This window comes from Gouania willdenowi, chromosome 4, assembly GCF_900634775.1.
Source record: "Gouania willdenowi chromosome 4, fGouWil2.1, whole genome shotgun sequence".
Taxonomy (NCBI): Eukaryota; Metazoa; Chordata; class Actinopteri; order Blenniiformes; family Gobiesocidae; genus Gouania; species Gouania willdenowi.
The window spans coordinates 21,829,925-21,852,961 of NC_041047.1; the positions used below are offsets into that span (position 1 = coordinate 21,829,925).

Sequence of the window (23,037 nt, forward strand, 5' to 3'; positions counted from 1 at the left end):
TAATCTTGTTTTTTTTTTTTACCTTTGTTGTTGCGACTGCATGGGCAAATTAATGAAACACCAGAGTTTTGTAGTAAATGGATTTTTAGTGTTACTTTCTTAGTTTTTATGGAGAGCAGAGTAAATTAAACTGAATTGATTTTTATTGTGGGGGCTTTGTGTTATGTGTTTTTTAATTAAAACTATTTTTTAGTCCAAACATTAGTCTGTGTTGTGCTGCTTCTCATTTAGTAAATGTAGAGGGACCTTTATCACACAGTTGCACTTTAATTCTGATACCATGTGTATCCATTCATCAGTGTTCAGTTGCTGCTTATCTTGATCGGAACCACAGGATGTTGGAGTCTATCCCTCCCTGTTTCAGGCAGAAAGCAGAGTAACCCTTGGACTGGTTCCCAGTCCATTGCAAAGACAATCAACACTCCCTGCAGTCAATTTAAAAACTCCAAAGACCCAAAAATGATTTTTTTTGAGTTGTGAAAAGAAAGAATGGTTTGCAAACCCATGAGGTCCTAGTCATAAGCTCCAATGCTAACCAGGGTTGTGGGTCAATTATAATTATAATCGCGTAATTGATAATTAATTACAATCATGGCGTAATTATAGTTGTAATTTAAAAAAATCTGTTGCTGTCGTAATCGTAATTACATTGTAATTGAGTTTAGATAATTGACTCATAAAAATTCTATAAAAATGGTCAATTATGATTTAACGCAAAACTGGGGCACCATGTTACAGTTCTACACATATGTAGTTAACAGTCATTAAAATATGTTTCCTATCAAGCTTTCCCACATTTTACTATTTAAAAAAAAAAAAATTTTAATCGAGGAGTTTACTGACTCCATAAATATTAAAACCTATATTTTCATTGATTAGGAAGCCTAACAAGGTAATCAATAGAAAGGAAAGAAATTAGATGATTGATATTTGTTTTTAGTGTATTTTACAGCTGATTTAGGACCCGTTATCATAAGAGATGCTAACAGAAAGCTAACACAAGAGGAAGGTTAACTTTTATTAGGTTATTTATTACAGGCTCAGTAATTGTGATTAATTGTAATTGAACTTTAGTCATTGAGAACATAATTGTAATTGACTTTTTGAGGATGAAAAATAATTGTAATTTAATTATGATTGGAATAAAATTCTGGTCAATGTAATCATAATTTAATTCTAATTGAAAATGTAATTGTAACTGAAAAATGTAATTGACCCCAATCCTAATGCTAAAGCCATGCCCAAATATGTGTATTACTGTATGTGTGAATACAAGCATTTTAAGCCAACCTACAATTATCAGTTACTGTATATAATGCACCACTTAATTTTTTTTTGGTATTTAATTATACGTATTAGAAAAAAAAAAAAAAAAAAAAAAATATATATATATATATATATATATATATATATATTCTATTTTACAACTTTCTAGGGTTATTCTTGTTTTATTTAGGATTTTTTCTTTTTTGTGGGATTTGGCCTTCAGATTACTGTTAGATTTCTTGGTTGCAGGTTTATTTGTTATAATGATGGAGTGCCTGTCCTCAGCTGAGCCTTTTACTGTATATGAATGGGTTGAACAAAGGTGATGCTGAGTGTTAGATACCGGTACTGACACGGTACTAATCATGCAGTTAAAGTAAGATGCTTGTGTGATTTCAGCTTGGATCCATGGTGACGCCAGGAAGGTGGTCTACCCAACTGACAGCAACGGGCATTTCTGTGGTCAGCAAAACACCCTCAACGCGTGAGTGGAACATGGTTTAAGAGATTGTACAGCCACTGCAATAATTTGGTCGTCTAATTTGTCCACCAGCTTTTCCTTCTTATCCTTACAAATATGCTTCAGCTAAAAGCAGATAAATTGAGATAAATCTGTCAGTTACAGTGTAGGGGAATGTGTAAATGGTGATAAAACTTTGCTCAGCAAAAGGATTACGTAAGCATCTGTATCTGATTCTTTGTTTTGACATCATCTTTTTTTCCTACAGAAACAAAGCCATATTATTCTACTTCAACATGTTGAAATGTGCCAATCCTGCAGTTTTAATTAACCTCCAGTGCCCTACAACCCAGGTAAGTGAGTCCTACTGCATTCCACTACCAGCACATGTGCCAAGCATTATATACAGTACGTCTAAAACTTTTTCCGCCACGCATGATTATGCAAGATTGACGGGTTCTCTTATTAAGCGGAAATGTTTCCTCCCCTAGCTCTGTGTCTCCAAGTGCCCTGACAGATTTGCAACGCTTCTAGATGCGAGGAATACAAAATCCTGGGAATATTACGAGCAATTCTGCAAGCCGGGTTTCAAGATTGGCAGAAAGGTGAGAGACAGAGGTGAAGGCTGTGCGTGACTTTCCACAGCTTAATCATGGTTGAATGCTCGTTCAACTTTGTTTTGACATCCACTCGTTTCTCTGCTTTAAAAATTTCAGTTTCTTCCACTTTTATTAGGATATTAAAAATCAATTTGATATGAGATAGATTCATGTGAAAATTATAAAATGAAGTCCTATAGTGCTGTCACAATAGAGATGAGCTGTTCCAGAATAAGCTTGAGTCAATCACAGCCCTGTCTGTCTGACTGGCTGGAGTCCAGTGAAAATGACATTTGCATGATAAAAAAATCCAAGTGAGGGACTGAGTGGGAGAAACCTGCAGCTCATACTGTACCAAATCACTGCTTCTAGTGCTCACATCATCTTAACTGGGAAAAAAAATGGACGTCAAACAGACTAAAACTCATTTTTCATGTTGTATAAGATAGTTTGTGATGATAGGACATCCGTTTGTTTTCTTTGTAAAAGAATAGGTTTCACTAAAATAATGGTTTACTTGGATGTAGTCAAAAATGCATAGCATAATATCCAGGAATTTTTTGAGTTACATACTTAATTTAAGATATTTTTTGATAATAAAAAAGAATAAAAAATGTACAGCAATCAAACAAATCCAATTTGTTTTGCTTTTCTTGTGTGCCACCAGAATTTGTTTTAACAGGTCATGGTTTGTAATTTGTTACATTATTATTACTTCATAATATGAAATGCCATTTTACATACCAGTATTTGCATACATATTAAACAACTTACTCTTATTCCTTTAAATTTTGGGAATGAATAATGGTCAACTGATTTTTGTCCTTTGGCGTTATTCTGTTTTAGGGGAAAATAAACTCTGTGTAACTACTTTATACATTATCACAGGCAGAAATTCCTAATAGTTAAAAATATTGATAAGAAACAATTTGCTTACATTGCCAAGTCCATTCAAAACAAATGGTGGATTGGAAAAATAAGCTGTGGTGTACAGTGTGTCTGAGCTCAACCTTTGCCTGTCATCTTATACCAAAGGGCAGATGTGCAAAAATCTCAAATAAAGGGAAAATCTTAAAATCTCTTGCATTATTGAATACTTTGGAGGTGCTGTGTTTTCATCTACTTATTGCCTACTAAGATTGCAGACGTGGTTGATACTGCCCTATTTAAATAAGCATTTTGCCCGTGTAAAGTGCTGAACATGTAGAATGTAGGAAAAAGTCATCCAGTATTAAATTTGAAGCTGTTGAATTGGAGGTGACGCTTTGGAGCAACAAGTGCAGTTCCATGTTTGCACAAAGTACTTACGAACACTCATTACTTTTATTGAATACACAACATGAAGTTATGTAGCAAACAAAATAAATATGAATGAAAGTGCTGTAACTTGAATGAACGCCCCCTAATTTAATGTAGGCTGCTCCATCAGTTGCATGTGTTCATGTAAAACAGGCACCTTGACAAAGGCCAGAAACCGTCCTATTGATCTGTCAATGACATTGATCTTGAGTTACTGCAGTATCAGACAAAGCCGTCTACAGCCTTTGAACATCACTACAGGGCATCTATCTGGGCGTATTAACTGGAAGGCACTTCCCTACCAGATATGTTTTGAACTAGGCTACAAAACTCTCAGCTTCCCCAGCACCAGTGTTAAAGGGATCCTCCACTGTTTTTACAAATATGGCCTAAAACCTTTGAAATGTCCTTATTAGAAGATCTATGTCTAACAAAATATAAATACAGGCAACCAGGATCGAATGCTGCTCATTAATGCCGACCCAAGTAGAATCTGTGAGAAATGCTTGAAGGTATGGTTTAATGATTTATGTCCGGATTTTTTGCCCCTCTTCTCTTCTTCATGCCGTCTATGAAACAGCAGAGCTGGAAAAGTCGCCTCCTGCGGTCACAGATTTTTTCGATGCACGGATTTTGTTTATTAAGTCTTGGTAAACAAAAGAGGTTTACATCGACTTTTTTTGACCTTTTACTGATTTTTAGAGCAACCCAAAGCAGCACAAGTTGTAATTTTGACTGAAAAAGCTGCTAAATGATCCTGAATGCCTTGACCTCCCATAGAACTCAATGGGCTCAAAGGGACAATTGGCGTCATCAATGACATCATTTCAACATGGTGACGCTCAGGCTCTCAAACACTAAACTCGTCCCATTTTTAAAAGTTGATAAACTGAATATGGTGGAAAATAATGCGTTTTGTTAGGCATTGATCTTCTAATAAGGACATTTCAAAGGTTTTAGGCCACATTTGTAAAAACAGTGGAGGATCCCTTTAAGCTTAATGGTTGTAATCAAGATAAGCTTTATTCTTGTAGGTGTATTTGTTCAAATATACAGAAAATAAACAACAACTTGAGTATTGCACTTTTTCTAACAGGCCTTTGACATTTTTTTTATTATTATTATACAACAGTAATATGGCACATTCTTACTTTAAATGACATAGTTAGATGTATGCTTACAATAGGGGTTTTACTACCATGAGAAACATAATAAAACATAAAAGACTAAAATAAAACAAAAACTAAAACTGATGACCACTAAACTCAAACTAACACTAAAATGTGACTTTAACTAAAATCAGTCTCTGGTGAGTGACAGACTAAAACACTGCTGCCATTAGATTTTGGCTTTAAAGACTGAAAGCTCTGTTGACTTAAGTGAAAACACCACACCCTGGACCACAGATTGTCAAACTGACCCCCTAACCCATAAAACTAAAACTCAGAGACCACCTAAAGCTAATTGATTTGAAAAAAGGGATTTGTTTGACTTTTTATTGTCTTTGTTACGTTTTAGTCTATTGCAGAAGTCATACGAGATGAAGACTGTCCTGCGATGATTGTGCCGAGCCGACCAAGTAAGTAAATGAGATGCTGTAATCACAGTAAATCATGGTAACTGTAATTCCTAATCCAACCACTGATGATTTGTGTTCTTAGTCCTTCAGAGGTGCTTCCCTGATTTCATCAGAAGAGATGGGATTTTAACAGTAGCAAACCAAACTATCTTCAAAGATGGAAACAACCACAAAAGAAGCATCAATGAACTCAAAGATGCTGCCAAGTAAGACATTTATAATTTTTTGGAAGTGTCTTACCTCAAAACGTATACTGTAGATTTGTCTTCCAGAGACAAATGATTTTAAACTGTTACACCTTTGATACTTTGGACAAATATTACTGGGTAGGAGAAGTGGGCTTATATCCCTGAAGTCAGTGATTCCCTGGAATGTGTTCAATCACAACCCACTCTGCATGTTTATTGCATGAAAATCCTGCTACTTGTGCTTTAGGATTAAATACGAGCAGGGGTGGAGCTAGAGGGCTGCAGTGGCAACCTCTGGAATCTAATTGGTCACTTAGTGAATTACGTCTAATGTTTATATGTTGTTAAAAGAAAAACCTACTTAAATTTTATTATGGAGTACATTTTAGGTTGGCTGATCATTATAAAACATCTAGAAGACATGTTCCAAATGTACCAGGTAAAAAAACAGAATTAATTATGTATTATTAATATTATAAGGCCCGCCTGATATGGCTTTTAGCCCAATATATGAAAGTCTAGTTCTGCCTTTGTCAAGCTTGTTCCACCTGCTTTTTCTGTCTGTCCAATCAGCTTGATTAATGCTACAGTATGAAGTCAATTAAAAAGTCATGTATTAGCATTATCCTGCTGGCTAAATAATTATAATATTCAATAGCTTTGAAGCATTTATTGTCTAACACTATGGTTTCCAGCTTTGGGCGTCTGCTGGTGCCATTGGCTTTATATGGACTAATTCTGCTAGCTTTGTTTATCATTATTCTGTTGCATCATGTAGTCGTTTACACTCAGAATAATTGAGTAAACGGGAAGTTTCTGTACTTTGAAAGTGTGTCAAATAAAATAGCGTAATGTGATGCCCTCTGGTGGACTAAAGAAAATGACTTCATGAGTTTGCTTTTAAAGCTGCAGTAGTGTCTGTATGGCCTTTTGTCCAGCACAGTATACTTATCTGACTCATTGCACAGTTTTTTTCTGCAGATAAATGTTGCTGTTAGCTTTCCTTTTAACCCTCCTTTTATCCTCCAATATTACCAACACATTTTACCCTTGGAGTCAATCTGACCCCAGGGGTATTTGCCTCAAGAAAATGTACATATGAACATATTTATTTAATTATTTGTATCTCCTTTTTGTAACATATTTAGGGTTATTCATTATAAACGATTCTGTCTCATACACATTCTCCCCTATGTTACTTTCACTGTGAAAGAACTGACAGACCTATGTTTTACACAGCGAAAACAGCTTGGGGTCAAATTTACCCCCGAGGAACACCAATGCATGCAATATGTGTTTAGCACATTGAAAAATGCTTAATTGTACCCATCACATTAGGAAAAGTCATGGAACATGAAGCAAAAATAAATAAAGTCAACTCTTGTTTTTTTAATAATAAACATTCAATGGGGTCAAATTTACCCCAAGGATAATAAGACGGTTAAGGGGAAGACACAAGTCAGAGATTAAACGGTTCAAAGGGTGAAGATAGAGCATTATTTTTTTGTTTGGTTTTTGGTTTTTGTTTTTTTTTGTTTTTCACAAATAATTGTGTTTAGCATTAACATAAATACTTTTTAATCATTTACAAACATTGCAATCTTTGGTGTCAGTCGGTGGAAATCAGTCATTTTTTTCTCTTCTCACTGTGTGATGGAGTTTAGACTGTATTTATCTTTATATTTCAGTCATATGAATGCTATACAAATGTTTCAACAGACTATGAGGTAAATTATAGACATACTACATAGATCATTACTAGGGCTGGGTATTGCCGGGTACCTCGCGATACGATATATTGGGATATTTTTGTCCACGATAACGATATTATCATTATTATGATAATTGATATATCACGGGAAAATTCATCCACGATACATTACGATATCTCTGTCACTGAAGAAATTCTGAATTTATCTACTGCGCTGAATCCATTTCCCAGCAATTACAAAACATTGTCAATCAATTTCACATGAATGACAGCCAAGTAAAACACAGTGTATACTGCACAGTGGTTCTTCTTCACGCACACTGACCACAACTAGTCCAATGTCCTTGTGTTATGTTTAAGTCTTTAAGGGAAGACTCATACAAAATAATGTTTCACCAAAATATTGTTATTGATGTTTGTGCCAATTAACTTTAAATCATTAAAAACAAAATGAATGCAGAAAAAACTCATTTCAGTGCTAGCATTATCAACTTCTCTGTAAACATGGACACATATCAATGCTGCTTAACAAGCAGAATTAACTTGTTTTATGAAAACTGGAACATTTCACTGCATATGAAAAATTAACATTTCAGTCAGTGCATTACCCTGACATCAATGTTCTCATCCACAACGACGCGCAACTTTTCCCACGGAGCTTCTGTAGCTCTGATGAGATGTTGTTAACACTCCGAGCAGGTGAAGCTGCCTCAGTGCTTGACGAGACATGGACGGAGCTTTACAGACACAGCAAAGTTAAACGGTCACTGGTGGCTCTGTATTTAGGAGTCACTGATGATTTGCCTTGTTTTTCGATATATTGTATCGATATTTTGGCACACCCTTAATCATTACTGTGTAATTTAAACACTTGCTGCTGCTGTGCATCCATCTGACTTTATGACTCCTCCGCAGAGGCATCTCAGGCCTGCTCGATGCAAAAGAAGTTGGCTTGAAGATTTTTGAAGATTATGCAAATTCCTGGATCTGGATTCTTTTGTAAGTATGACTGAAGCTTTAAGTCATGCTAATTTATACTTCCATAGTTTACAATATATTTGGACATTATTTTGGTATTCATATGGAAATTTTAGTTGTTTTGTTTGTTGTACTGATACAATTTGCTGTTGTCCTCAGATTTTCAACCTCAAGGGACAAAACACAACAGTTATGATTCATATACAGTAGATTGCTACAATCTTATAAAAATGGAATATAAATAATACCCTTGACAAATACTCCAATACAACTTAGAGAAAGAAGTTTGAGTTGTTGATGGAGAAAATGACGTACCACCCAAAACTTTACAGAAAAAAAATATACATATATTATAAACTATTCTGTTAAATGGTTCAATGATGATTTGTTTGGTTCAGATCAATTTGGAAACCATTTAGTAACTTTACTCCTTTGTTATTGCCCGAGATGTAACAACAACCCAAGATGTAACAATGCCCAAATTGTGAAAAAAAAAAATAATAATAAAACCTGAACTGTAATAAATAGTCAATAATGTAACTAAAGTGCTGAGCCCGAAATGGAATAATAAAAAAAAAAAAAAGTAATAAAACCCGAAATGTAACAACTGGTCAAGTTGTTACATTTTTGGGTTCGTTATTACAATATGGGGCTGGCATAATATTTTTCCTCTAACAATGTAACAACTTGTTACATTTTGTTATGTTTTGGGCTCAGCATCTTGTTACATTATTCACCAGTTATTACATTTTGGGTTTTAGTAAAAAAGATTTAATAACAATTCGGCTACTGTTACGTTTCAGTTCTATGTTACATAGTTAACAAGGCTCCAGAAATCTCTTTTTGAAGATGTGAATAAGTTCAGTGTCTTATTCACGAACCACGATGTTAAATAATGAGTGCCAATATGAAATTCCACACCTTGTTTTATTTTTATTTCTCTTTTTCAGTTTTTGAGCAAATCCAACCTCCTTTGTGAATCGTGAGGTTTAAGACTGATGAGTGTATGTGTTTGTGTGTTGCAGAGGTTTTGTGATAGCCATGGTGGTCAGTCTGCTCTTCATCCTGCTGCTGCGCTTCACTGCTGGTGTGCTTCTGTGGCTCCTCATCTTTGGTGTCATCACTGCAGTCGCCTATGGTGAGTGTGCATCTACACGTTTTTTTATGATCAAACCTGTTACAGCCTGACACTTTTCAAATCTGTGCACGCACACAGCTCAAGAACAAGCCGTTTCTATGTTTTTTTTACATAATGTATTCATTTTCAAGAGGCCAGCCTTCGATTCACCTCCTCAGCATCCATTTGTGCATCTTTCTCGAATGTATTGAAGCGCAACACCATACCGATCATTTACAGCACAGAGCCTGAAACCGACCCGAGCCCGTGTAAAATATAGAAATTAATACTCAACCCGATGTGAACTAATCTATTGCATATTCCCAGTTGCATATGAACTTTTTGAATTGGTCTTAATCTCCCCTTTCTTCTCTTTAGGTATCTGGCACTGTTACTGGGAGTACAGTAGTCTGAGTGGGACGCCCGGCTCCAATGTCACCATCCCAGAGATTTGGATTCAGGCCGACCTAAAAATTTATCTTCAGCAAAGACAGTTGTGGCTCATCTTCAGTACGTTGTCACCCTCACTGTTTTCTGTCACCTTTTTGTTGCACTTGTAGGGAAGCCATTGTGTGCTAGGGGAGAGTTTCTCAAATGAGGGTACGCGATGGAAAAAAAATACAAAGGGTATTAGAGAGAGATAACTATATATAGAGAAAAATATGGGGTTTTATAATGGTTTTTTTTTTGATAAAAATGATAATAACACTAAATATTACCAGCAACTCACAAAATGACAACAAAATCGCACACTAAGAGAGAAAAATACTTACTATTATTGGCAACACACAAAACGACAACAAAGACACAATAAATGAGAGAAAAACACACAAGATCACGACAAAATACACACAAATAACAGAGAAACAAACAAAACAACAGAAGAAAAAAACCAAACAACACCACAAACACATACACTGAGAGAGAATAATTTAAATAATACCAACAACACACAAAATGGCCACAAAATTAGAGAAAAATATACTGAATAATAAAAAGATCAGACAGGCAACAACAAAATAGACAAAATGACACCAAAAACGCATTAAATGATGATAGAAATGATCTTGGTGAGAACATGAACTAAAAATACAAGAGTCCGTCTTGGTTCCACACCAGGCGTAAGACGACCGGAAATGATAAAAAACTATAGAAATCAATCTATTCTGGAGGCTCTGAGCAAAATGTTGTAGTCGAACACAAAGGGTACATGAGCCAAAAAAGTTTGAGGACCACTGTGCTAGGGTATAGTTGTGGATAAATCAATAACATTTTGTGTCTCTCTTCAGAGCCACTAGCTAAAAGAAAAGTGTATTTAATTGATGTTTTTTTTTTTTTTCAATGATTTATTTAAATTGTCTGTATTTAATGTAGTGTTAAAGTAACATCTGTGACCATTACTTCCCCTTCCTTCTGTCATGTTATTTTTTTAGTGATCTCGCTGTCTGTGTTTGAGGCTAGTATTGTGCTCATTCTGATATTCCTGAGGTCGAGGCTGCGCGTCGCTATCGCGTTACTTAAAGAAGGCAGCAAGTAAGTAATGATTAATGCAGCATTGCTACTGTTGTGTTTGTGGCAGTTTTCATCCACACTACATTCATGTTTACATTTAATTTAATTCTCAGGGCGATCGGCTACATCATGTCTACTCTCTTCTACCCTCTCGTCACGTTTTTCCTTCTGGCGATCTGCACTGCGTTCAGTGCCGTCACAGCAGTGTATCCTTCCAATGTTTCTGTCTGAAGTATTAGTACAAGAGCTTTTACTTTGTGTACTTTGGTAAGTTTTATTACTGCCTTTACATTCCTGTGTTCAATTTCCTTTAATGAGTCTAAATTATGTACTGTATATTTGTTCAAGCTTTTAAAAGTGTTTGTGTCAATGTATGGTAATCTGTTGACATGTTACTGATGAAATTGTATATGAGATCCTGAGTCCTGTGATGATTCAGAATTTATCACCTCCGAGTTCAATTTCAATTCAATTCAACGTTATTTATATAACGCAAATTACAACAATAGTCATCTCGAATCAGAATGTCCGAATGACTCAATAGAAATAGAATTTCTTTATTCCAGGTTTAAACCCAAATAGTCTTTGGCATTAGTCTGATGACACTGCTAATTTTATTACTTTGAGCAGTGGTTCTCAAATGGGGGTCTGCAGAACCACAAGTCATCAGGGTCTCCATAAATTGCATGTATTTACTTAAATCAATGTAAGTGATAGAATACAACAAATAAGAATAAGAATCAGAAATAGTTAAATAATCCCAGAGGGAATTACTTTAGTTACAGTGGCTCCAAGTAGAAATTATAACAAGCTAAAAAGAAAGACTAACAATGAGACAAATATGATAAAAAATAAAGTAAACATAGAGACTAAGACAATGATTATATTAACACAAGAATAAGGATTAAATATTAAGTAAGGATTAAATATGAATAATCAGGATTAGATACGCATGCAAATATAATACAAATACACAAATATAAAAGCTTACAAATTCAGCTTGAGGCTGATCATTTTTGGGACTGTCCTGCTGGTGAATCTACCATAAAACTGAATCTACTGTATATTATTGATTATAAGAACAAGTAGCACATGTGCATGTGGTGGAAGTATTTACACAAGACTGATTAAAAGGAGCTTCTATGTAAATTTTTACCATCTCAAGTTGTGTTGTCTTAATCGCTGTGCCTCCAGCTTCTTAGCATCATCTGGTAATGCAGTCTACAAAGTCACATCAGTTGATGACAAATGTGTGTATGCAAATATCACCTGCAATCCAGAGGTTAGTCCAACACTTATTTTATACAGACTGTTCTATGTCTATCCCTTTCTTCATTACCAAATGATTAATTGCAGTAGTGGTCATTTTCTATGAGTTTGTAGTTCATATGTAGCCACGGTTTGCCATAATCTTATGCTTAATTCCTGATCATTATCATCATCATCTGAGTTCACATCTCGTTTTATTTCAGACCTTCATTCAGACCAATGTCACCAATGTGTGCCCTGGGTCCCAATGCATGTTTGCCTTCTACGGTGGGGAGACGGCGTACCACCGCTACATCTTACTTCTCCATCTGTGCAACCTCTTCGTCTTCATCTGGCTGACCAACTTCACCATCGCCCTGGGCCAGTGCACCCTGGCTGGGGCGTTTGCCTCCTACTACTGGGCTCTGAATAAGCCCCACGATATCCCGTTGTGTCCTCTGTACGCCTCATTCAGCAGAGCTATCCGGTAGGTCTCTGAGATGTTTAAAATTACACAACACCGCACTCTGCAGGAGAAATTAGATATTAAGAAGTGTATTTATTTAAATGCATGAGTGCTGCTTTAGCTGCACACACAAATATACAGTATGTAGCATCCTCAGCAGACACAGGCAACTGGCGGCCCGGGGTCCTATGTCTAATTCCCAAAAGTTGTATTTCCAGAAGTTGGAAGGAATATGAAACCCAACATAATACACAAAATAATTCCCAAAACACACAAACTGACAGCAAAATGCACAAAATACACAAAAAATTTCAAAAATACACAGAATGGCTCTTAAAACACAAAAACAACATCTTCAAAGACACACAAACTGTTAACAAAATTACACAAAATAACAACATAAATGCAGAAAATGACAGAAATATACACACAATTACAACAACACAACAAATAACAAAAACACACATAATGACTCTAAAAACACACAAAATGACTACAAACTGACGTAAAACAACAAAACCACAGACAAAGACAAAAAAAGACAACCCCCCCACACCCCACCCCTCCCGTATTAATGCTCAAATCAGTCATTATTTTAAATGCTAACATAAATGTTGATAATGTGGCTCTCAGATCAGATACAATCACATTTTTGTGGCTCCCGTTGTGATAGAGTTGCCCATCCCTGCATTCCAGTACATCTTTTTTAATCCTTTGTTTTTTAAACAGTTACCACACAGGTTCTCTGGCCTTTGGCTCCCTGATCCTTTCTGTGGTGCAGATGATCCGAATTGCTCTTGATTACTTGGATCACAAACTGAAAGGTATGTCCTCACTGCAACTAACTTATGACACACATTTAAGTATTTCAAACACTTAATGATCAGAGAGAAGTTTTCAACAATAAGATATTTATTAAATATGTTCAATATTTTCTCAGGTTCCCACAATGCCTGTGCTCGATTCATGCTCTGCTGCCTCAAATGCTGCTTCTGGTGTCTGGAATGTTTCATCAAGTTTATAAACAGAAATGGATACATTATGGTGAGTCCCTCGTATTATTGCTCCTTTGAAGCTAAAAAAAACTAACATGTTGTACTTTTTAATCAACAGATAGCAATATATGGAAAGAACTTCTGCACATCTTCCAAAGATGCATTCTTCCTTCTAATGAGGAATGTTCTTCGGTAAGTCTGTTACCTTCAGTCTCTAACACAGGTTTAGGTTTTATTGTTATGCATCGACCCATTAAAGCAGCCCTACTATGATCTGTATAGCCTATTGTTTTTCATGAATGTGTCCCACAGTTGTGTCCTTTTCTCTGCTGCATTTCATTATGACTCTGTCTTTTTCCTTTGAAGAGTGGCTGTCCTCGACAGGGTGACAGATTTCCTGCTGTTTTTGGGGAAACTGCTCATTGCAGGAAGTGTTGGTGAGTGTCAGTTTGAGCTCTTTCATGAATAGTTACAGTGGCCTGTAGGGAGAGCAGCCTCGTTCTGATGTGCTTATTATATTAGGGGTCTGGTCTGGTCCAGACTCCTGACACTCCCACCGCGCGTAAGTAGAACAAATCCACGTAGTCTGTGAATGAAGGCGGGTTGAAGGAAAGGAGGGGGTGATGTCATTTTTTGGGCTGTCTAGAAATTACAAAACATGGAGTTTTCCCAACGCTTGTAAATGTCATTGAAATTCATGATAATTATATAATTTATATTTAATTTGAAAAGCTTTCATTGATAAACAATATAACAGGTTGATTTGATTTGATCATTGATCACAGTGTGACTGAGGATCGGCCGCATTCTTCTGTCTGAGTCACAGTCAAAATCTCTCTCCTTGATCGTCGTCGTCGTCATCATCATCATCATCGCTGTAAAGCGTGACCGAGTCAGATGAGCTGGAGATATGAGGAAATAACGCGGCCGCAGTGCGTCCTGCTTTAATACAGAGGGATGTTTGCAGTGAAACAGAACTATTGGCTTCCATAATACGCAGTTTTAAATATCAATTGTTTAAAGTGACCTGAGCTGAGCATCAATAAAATATGTGTGGTCACAGTTTGTGTTCCATCCTCATCTGCATATGACAGCTTGTTTCACTCTGTAGTGGATCAAACTGTGACTTTACGTTTGACATAATATGAAAATAGTTGAATCACTGTGACCAACGTGGACAGAAGTCTGCGTCTGTCAGATTTAATTAATCGCGCAGCAGCAACTGAGTGATCACAGCTGCTGCTGCGTGACGCATGAGTCCGTGTGGCTTCGAATGTAATTTAGTCCATATTTCTAGTGCAATATAATGTTTCACCTTATCGGGGCTCTGCACTTATTCCAGGGTTAGAAGCGCGTAAGTGGAAAAGGACTTACGCACACCGGAGAATGTGCGTAAAGCCAGATTTGAATGGGAACACCCACATTTCAGGGCTGCTCCACCCACAGTGCGTAACTGGGATGAAGGCGCGCAGCGACTGACTTAAGTACAGGGAGAGAATAGCTCTCAGCTAAAAACAACGCCGCTGCTTGGCTTTTTGGACTTACGCACATGGGAGAATAGAGCCCTTAGTGTCTTTAGTAAGGTGGAGAATTTCAGTCCAGCAAACAATCACATTTCTTTTCATGCATTTATCCACATTAACCCTTACTGTGTTAGCCAAGACTTACTACAAAACAGGAGTTGGCCCCAGCACCAAAATATATTTTAACATTATTTAGGAATGACCATAATAAACCATTATTTTTTAGCATTTTATTAGAATTAATCTAAACGTTTCATTTTGAAAAAAACGTTAAGTTGAAGTTGAAGCAGAGATTTTATTTAATAATATTGTGTCGACAACCTTATATTGATAAATATTTATTTGTAACATGGTTTTGTAACCAGTGAGTCTTTAATTCAATATATTTTTTTAATATTTCTGGTCTTCTGTTGAAATTTTGGAAAGATTTTTTAGATAAGTCTGTTTTGTAAAGTTATGTGTTTTCCTTATATATTACTTTCTTCTTCTATTTGGTTTTAGGTACACTTGCATTTTTCTTCTTCTCGGGCGAACTACCCGTTCTTCAAGCCGAGGTGCCGTCACTAAACTATCCCTGGGTCCCAATTCTGGTGAGGATATGACATCTCACACGGTTGTGGTGTTTTTGTTAGACATGTTTTAATTTGGCTTTTTGACTTCAGAAAGGAAGATTTTGCCAAAGTTGTTGGATTAAACATTTTATTTTAATTATTTTGGTGGCGATAATTCTCCCCAGCAACTATTATTATTATTATTATTATTTATTTTATTTTATTTTATTTTATTTTATTTTATTTTTATTTTTTTATTTTTTTATTTATTTATTCATTTTTTTATTTTTATTTTTTTTTACCATGTCTGCATATGTTATCATAGGTCAACGCTACATGTGGTGTAGTGCACTTTCATATGCAGTTGAAATGAATGTCTGACTTGTTTTGTTTTTTGTTTTTTTAACTATGACCCAAATATCTAGAAGTATAGGATTCAACTTTTGTTGTGGGATAAGGAAAATAAAGAAATGTAAAACCGTATTAACTGTTACAAAACTCAATAAATACCCAACCCCAATATGTTGTGATATCATCCCAGCCGTAGTTTCTATTGGCTCCACACTGTACTGTTATACAGGCTCATTACTGTTTGAATGTGTTTTTTTTTACTTATCTCACTATTCAACTTTGCCTTACTGTTTGTTTCAGACGGTGATATTTGGATCCTACATGATTGCAAATGGCTTCTTTAACGTCTTCACCATGTGTGTGGACACACTGTTCCTGTGCTTCTGTAAGTTTGTGTTCCAATACTTCAAGTGTCTGTGCATTAAAAAAAAGCCTCCAGCAGCACGTCAGCAGTTATAGTGCTTAAATACTGTATAATAGGATCATACGCACAGATTTTCATTGCAGTTTTGCCAAATTAATTTGAAAAAATATGATTCTTAATATAATGTACATAATATACAAATATTTCAAGTGCCATAAAACACTGACTGTACAAAATATATATGAATTCATTTGTTGTTGTTTTTTAAAAAATACTAATATACCATAAGTTTTCAGTGAAATGGCCCCAAACTTTTGAGACTTTAGGTTGGTTTTTCTTCTATTGCACATTTCTTCTTCTCAATATAAATGGTGAAGCGACAATGTACCCTGGAGGTCATATATGGTACTGCAACAAAAATGATGCAGAAAGCGGCCGCCGGCCTGATTTTATCCTGAGTTTATTACATTAAACGACGCTTCAGCGTAACTTTATCAATTACGTTACTAATCGTTTTTACATTATTGTACATTACACACATTGTAGTTGGTACGAATTCTATTCTATTTTTTTCTTTTGCCCTCCCCCTGGCAAGAATCTCAAACTCCGCCTATGAATAGGACGCTTTCCCTTTTCCTGTATTTCAATTCCAACTGAATGAACTGAACTTCTCACTCACTCTTTAACTCTTGCATGTCCTGCTTTGTTTACCTGCACTAAGGCTTTGCTTTCCTCTCTCTCTTTTCCTGGCTCTGGCTCTGGCTCTGGCTCTGGCTCTGGCTCTGTGTGCTGTTGGTTGCCTCGTCCTGGTCTCAGGTGAAGACCTGGAGAGGAACGATGGTTCTTCTTCCAGGCCCTACTACATGTCTCCTGGCCTGCACAAGATCCTACGCAAACAAGAGGAGGCCACCACTTCCTCCGTTGCTTCCTGAGCGATCATTTTGACTGAACGTCTCCCTCTCTGAGTCCCATCTGCATCTCCTCTGTGAGTGGGTGGAGGTCAGGATAGTTGAGCACAAATGCTGTAGGGCTAAAACTCAAGCTTGGATTAATCCTTTCCTGGTCAGGAATGGCCTGGACGTGACAGGACCTGAGTTTACACCAGGTCCTCAAAGAGTGAAAGGCCAGAAAAAGACTCCAGTTCACCTACTGTACTTTCCTGAGCCAATAGAAACTTGACTTTTCTTTCAGCAGCAGTCTTTTTTTTTTCTTCTTCTTCGATGTATTCTCTGCTGACCTCTGCCTTACTGAGAGGGTTCACATAGATGGATACACAGATAAAAATGATAGAAAAGCATTTTTTACAAAAAAAATAATCATGAGGACCTAAAATTGTACAGATGCCACTAAGAGACTATGCCACTAGACAAATACCATCTGAAATAGAAAGAAAAAAAAAAAAGATGGACTTAAAAGGCAACCTCATGTCGCACTTTGATCTTCTGATGTAAAACCATATTTTATATGCACTTTGACTTATGGGAAAAATAACATGTGGTTCTGTTTTTCTGTGTAGCATGATTACTTTGCTGGATATCGGTGTCATGTTAAAGGTTGCTTTAACCCTCACAAGTCATAACACAGTGGATATTCTGCACTCAACCAAGCCTTTCCAGACTGACATCAATGACACACACTCATTCCCCAACACTCATAGACGTACTGTAAACAGACTGGGAATCTGTGGGAGGTCAACGAAGTGAAGACATTCTCTGATGTTCGCGTACGACGTGTCAGATTTCAGGAAAACCTCTGAATGCAGCCGCTAGTTTATGTGCCTAGCTGTGGGTAAAAAAAATCAAACAATTAAAAGAGAAGTGATGTTGCTTCTATTCTGTGTTTTTAGACCTAACAACAGGAATCTTTGTAAAACCGTTTTTAAAAGGATGTCGAAGCCATTTTTGGTATTTTTTTATTAGATGGTTGAGACGTTGTGTTGTTTAAATACTAATTATGATGCACACATCTGTCTGGAGGCTACGCTGTGTTCTTTTTGTAAAGAGGATTTTTTATAACTATGAATGCAATTGAATTGTGAATTTCTGTTTACAAATAAACATAAATTGAAGAAGTCTTTATTGAATTTTGTGAATTCGTATTTAAGGCAGGGGTTCTCAATCTTGGGGTTGCGAGACACTGGGAGGGGGTCACCAGATGCCTTTTAGAAACAGGTTTTTTTTTTTTTTTACAATTTGAGCCCATTTTTGCTTGTTTTTACTATTATCGTTTTTCTGCAACTACAGCAAACTTGCCATATTTTAGCCTATTTTCATTTATCTATTTTTGCTCCTTTTAATGCATTTTTCTACATTACTCCCATTTCTGCCGCTTCTACATCAAATTTCAATGTTTTTTCTTCACATTTTTTCCACTTTCAAGACATTTTCATCACTTATAAACCCTTTCCACCGCATTTTGCACCTAATGTCACATATGTTTACAGCCAAAAGATCACAATATGGTAGTTTTGTGTTGGGTTAATGCTGCACTAATTGCCGTGATAGTTCAGTTAAACATGGATTCTTTAGTAAGGAAAGTCGGCAAGTCAGATCGGTAACTTCTGGATAAGGGTTGTGTCTAAGGGCTGGGGTGCGAAGTAGAGCTAGGCTCGCCCACGGCTAAAGTCTATGGACTGGAGGATCAGCCGCAACCGCCGCACTATTCTTCCAGCTGCCGGAGACACGGTGGGGCTGACAACGGCGGCGAGGCCAAGGATTAGGGGGAAGCGCCACCGACGTGGTGAGGTGGGCCGAGCACATACAGCCCATAGACTGTAGCCACAGCGCGTGCCCAGCCCTGCTTCGCACCCCAGCCCTTAGAGCCAATCCTTATCCCGAAGCTACAGGTCAATTACTGTCTGCATACACAATCAAAAGACAAGGGAGACTGGCCCCACTGACTGTTTGTTGATTTTTGCGATAGTACTGCACTAGGCCACTAGGGGCGCTTACGTGAAAGTTACCGGTCTAGCGCCCCTTGTGGCCAAAAGTTACACAGTGTGCCTTTAAGGCTACTTATCAATTCTTACACATTCCATATCCAGGTTTGTGAACATTTTGTAACCTCGGGCATTTAATCAGAATGTAACTAAAAGTGAATTCTCTCTTCTCTTTCCCAGCAAGAAATTGAAGTAAAACATTAAAGATGAAACTGTTTTCACTCATTACCTTTGTTTTCTACAAGCGGGCTTGTTTAGACATTTGTTGGTAACACTTTACTTGAAGTTGTATACATAAGGCTGACATTATGCTGTCATTAAAATGAATAAGGTGTCATGAAAATTGTTATTAAGTGTCATTTGCTAAATTATGACACTTTTGGAGCTATGTTGGCCTTTTAGGTAGGGTTAGGGTAACGAATGACACTTAATGACAGCCTTAATAATACCTTATTAATGCTAATGACAGCATAATGTCAGCCTTATGAAAACAAAGGTATTGAGTAAGAAAACAGTTTTTGTTTTTTGTTTTTTTGCCACTACTACAGTGTCAGAATAGGGATCTCAGGATTGATGTCCCAGAAAAGCGGAGGTGGTGATTGGCCCTCAAACTGATCCAAAATAGTCTCACCCCCTCAAGAATAGGCCATTTTTAAACGTATTTAAAGTTTGTTGAAAGGCTTTCCAACAATGTAAAGGGAGGTTCTGCCTCTTGTCAGGAAATTAAAAGTATGATGACACATACTTAATTTACGATTTCTAAAGGATTTGATTGCAAAAACTGTTTTAAATCTGTGTTAGTGTTTAACATGAATAACAGTCCACTGCTGCTGTTCCCCATGCACAGGGTGTGATGTGGAGATGAACGACGGCTCTGCAGCTCGGCCCTACTTCATGAGTAGAAACATGATGCGGATCCTCAAAGTGGAGAAAACCAAAGTTTAATGGTTTAAAGTGTAACATAAGTGAATGTGAGACAAACTGTGCACTGAAGAAAGAAGAGTTGTAAACAAACCTGTGGAGACTGCGACTATTGTTTGTTATGGTACACATTTTACTAAAGAATAATTTATTTAAAAAGTTGCACAGTGTTGGAAATATTTTACTTTTTGTGTAGAAAAAGAACTGAACTGAAGTCACGTGTCTTGTATTTACCATATTACTCCACATGGTGGTGCCCTTGAGCCTTAGTGCTCGTTGGCACAGATTTTGTACTTCAGTCGATTATTATCTTGAACCTTTCACTGAAACTGATCACGGATTATTGTTATGAATAAGTTGCATTCAATGAGTTAAAACCTCTGATTCTTATTTGCCTTTTTTATGTGCCACGAATGAATATACAACTCAGTATTTGATCATTTTTACATATTTTTTTTTTGTATACGTTTTACATAAAGGTTGTTTTTTGTTAGTACAGCTTTTTATGATTCGCAAGTTATTCAGTTATTCAAAAATGTTGCTGTAATTCATGAAGATACATTTTAATGTCTAATAGTTTGTACAATGTTACAATGTATGATTGTTTTAACTGCATGTACTGCTCCAAAGGTTGTTTTTTTTTTTCTTTTTTAAAAAGTTATATGACTTTACCTCGATCAAATCTGTCTTGTGTTGTAGTATTATTCTCTTTTTAAGTTGTACTGTTCTTCGTGGTTGGTTTAAGGTTCTGCAAATTGCATTCATGCATTCTATAACATTTACAAGGACTGTGAGTAAATGGAAACCACTGAAAGGGTTAAATCAAAACCTTTCAAAGCAAGGAAAACATAATTTAGTGTTATCGAAGAACTCATGGAATGTAAACACTTATTTTAAGACAATCTTCTGAAAACTCTTAAGTTTATAATATTTACTCTTATCGGTAAATCTAAATTACACCTTAAATGTGAAATGTTACACACTTACAGTAACACAATAGTAGTTTATCAATAGTTCAACACTGACACTTAATCAGTTTCCTAGAGACAGGAAACCAGTGAGAGTCTGGTCCTTCTCCAAATAGAAGCTTATCTATAGATGTCGTGATGGTGTCTGGGTATGGAGTTAAAAACATGCCACAAAACATGTTTTACTCACGCCCAGCGATTCACAAACAAACTCAGTGTGGTTTGTGAATCCTAAACATCATCACAAATAATAAATAGTACCTATCAAACAAATAGATAATGTGTTATACGCTCAAAGAAACATGTCTTCAATTACAAAAAATATACTTCAAGTAGAAAATAGGATATAAGTGCGTTAATCTGAGGGCATTTACTGTATGTGTGGATCTGTAAGAGGAACATTTGTGGCTAAAGTCACATGACAGTTTTTCGTTGTTTGTTTAGAATGTTTGTTTTGTTTGTACTTGAATATGTTTTTGTAAATGAAGACAGGTTTCATTTTACAGCGGGTAAAATGAGTATTGAACATGTCACCATTTTTCACGGTAAATATATTTCTAAAGGTGAAATTCAACTTAATTATTGGACATCTATGGTTTGATTTCTTTGCACGTTACTTGGACTGTTACCAACATCTGGTGAAAATTTTATGTCAATATCACCTTCAGAAATATATTTTTGAGGAAAAAAGCGACATATTCATTACTTGCAGTATTTGAACCGCTGTGTAAATCATGATGTAGTTGATAGGTACGGTTCTTATTGGCAAAACAAAATGCATTTGATTGTGAATAATGTTTAGTATTTGCAAACAACTGTTTTTGTTTTGTTTGTGAGTTGTCAGGTGGGCATGTGTAAAACATGTTTTGTGTGTCTTTGAGCTTTTGGCTTGATTTTAATTCCATGTCAGGGCTTCTTGTCACGACTGCCAAGGAATCAGGTCATATTTTTCACCAGCTTTTATTCATTTGATTGTTGTTTGTCTGTTAGCAGAATTACATAAAAATTACTGCATGGATTTTGGCACATTTATTACCAAAGATGGACCTTACGCCATGGCAGATTCCTCTAAATTTGGAGAGGATCCAGATCAAGATACTGATTCTGGATCAGTTTCAAAAAAATTAAAAATAATTGGCAAAATTTAAAAAATTCATGTCTTGGTTTGTAATTGACCAAACTTTATGAAATTTGATTTAGTTATGTCGTTTTGGATCCTCGGTTACCCCACTGAGTTTCATCTGGATCGGATCCGGATTGCACATTTCATTGCGATTTTTCCAAAGAAATGGGAGTGCCCATACTTTTGAACCTATGCTGTATCATTATTAATGGGGATATACAGTACGTGTACATTTCTTACAAGCCTTTAAAGTGTGAATGATCATTGTAACAGGGTCACTGATCCAGATAATTGTGAAAATAGCAAAGAGAATATTTAGTGCTTGGCGGAGCTTTGCGTTAAAGGTTTTTTTTTTTTTTTTTTGCCACTTTGTCTGCAGATTTCGAGCCCTTTCAATGACTCTTGCCATTACTGTTATAGCATCAGTGCTGCTTGTGTCACTGATGAGTAAAACAGCTGCTGTCAGACATCCCAGGAAGTGGCATCAGTCTGAGTGGTGCTCCACTGTAGATCCTTGAGATGTGACTCATATGTTGGATGGTGTGTGTTTGTCAGAGTGGAGAACCTGCCCGCATGGTGCCTCAGAGTGACAGCTCTACCAGACTCACGACATGCCACGACATGATACTCCAGTAGCAAAACACATTTGATAGATATACAAGCAGGAGAAATCAGCAGGACACAAAGCATTTTCATTGTTTAAGAGAAGTCCATCTTCTCCTTCTGTAGAAACAGCTGAGTTTTCCTTTTTTTTTTCTACAAATAACTGAAGTTTGACCTTTTTCTTACCCAGTGTGCACACCTGTGATCAGATTAGAAAAGTAAAAACTGTTTTTTTTTTTTAATGTGTCCTCTTCCCTCCTTTGTCTGGAAATTGAAT

The 23,037-nt window shown here is 36.4% G+C and overlaps 1 protein-coding gene across 2 annotated transcripts in view; it reads left to right on the plus strand.

Moving 5' to 3' along the window:
• slc44a5b (solute carrier family 44 member 5b) overlaps nucleotides 1-20,737 on the plus strand; it is a 49,417-nt gene extending 28,680 nt beyond the window's left edge. Inside the window, exons 4-22 of one of the 2 annotated variants that reach the window (XM_028444866.1) lie at nucleotides 1,666-1,750; nucleotides 1,995-2,079; nucleotides 2,218-2,331; nucleotides 5,143-5,203; nucleotides 5,286-5,409; nucleotides 8,018-8,101; nucleotides 9,106-9,218; nucleotides 9,576-9,707; nucleotides 10,631-10,730; nucleotides 10,823-10,915; nucleotides 11,904-11,991; nucleotides 12,182-12,444; nucleotides 13,153-13,247; nucleotides 13,364-13,467; nucleotides 13,537-13,610; nucleotides 13,785-13,855; nucleotides 15,443-15,531; nucleotides 16,144-16,228; nucleotides 19,993-20,737. In XM_028444866.1, the coding sequence (XP_028300667.1) occupies nucleotides 1,666-1,750; nucleotides 1,995-2,079; nucleotides 2,218-2,331; nucleotides 5,143-5,203; nucleotides 5,286-5,409; nucleotides 8,018-8,101; nucleotides 9,106-9,218; nucleotides 9,576-9,707; nucleotides 10,631-10,730; nucleotides 10,823-10,915; nucleotides 11,904-11,991; nucleotides 12,182-12,444; nucleotides 13,153-13,247; nucleotides 13,364-13,467; nucleotides 13,537-13,610; nucleotides 13,785-13,855; nucleotides 15,443-15,531; nucleotides 16,144-16,228; nucleotides 19,993-20,090 (1,958 nt within the window). In that variant the 3' untranslated portion in view covers nucleotides 20,091-20,737. Of the gene's footprint in view, nucleotides 1-1,665; nucleotides 1,751-1,994; nucleotides 2,080-2,217; nucleotides 2,332-5,142; nucleotides 5,204-5,285; nucleotides 5,410-8,017; nucleotides 8,102-9,105; nucleotides 9,219-9,575; nucleotides 9,708-10,630; nucleotides 10,731-10,822; nucleotides 10,916-11,903; nucleotides 11,992-12,181; nucleotides 12,445-13,152; nucleotides 13,248-13,363; nucleotides 13,468-13,536; nucleotides 13,611-13,784; nucleotides 13,856-15,442; nucleotides 15,532-16,143; nucleotides 16,229-17,023; nucleotides 17,629-19,992 lie in introns of those variants that run through there. The other variant, XM_028444865.1, reaches the window with a different exon arrangement.
• Nucleotides 20,738-23,037: the final 2,300 nt, after the last annotated feature.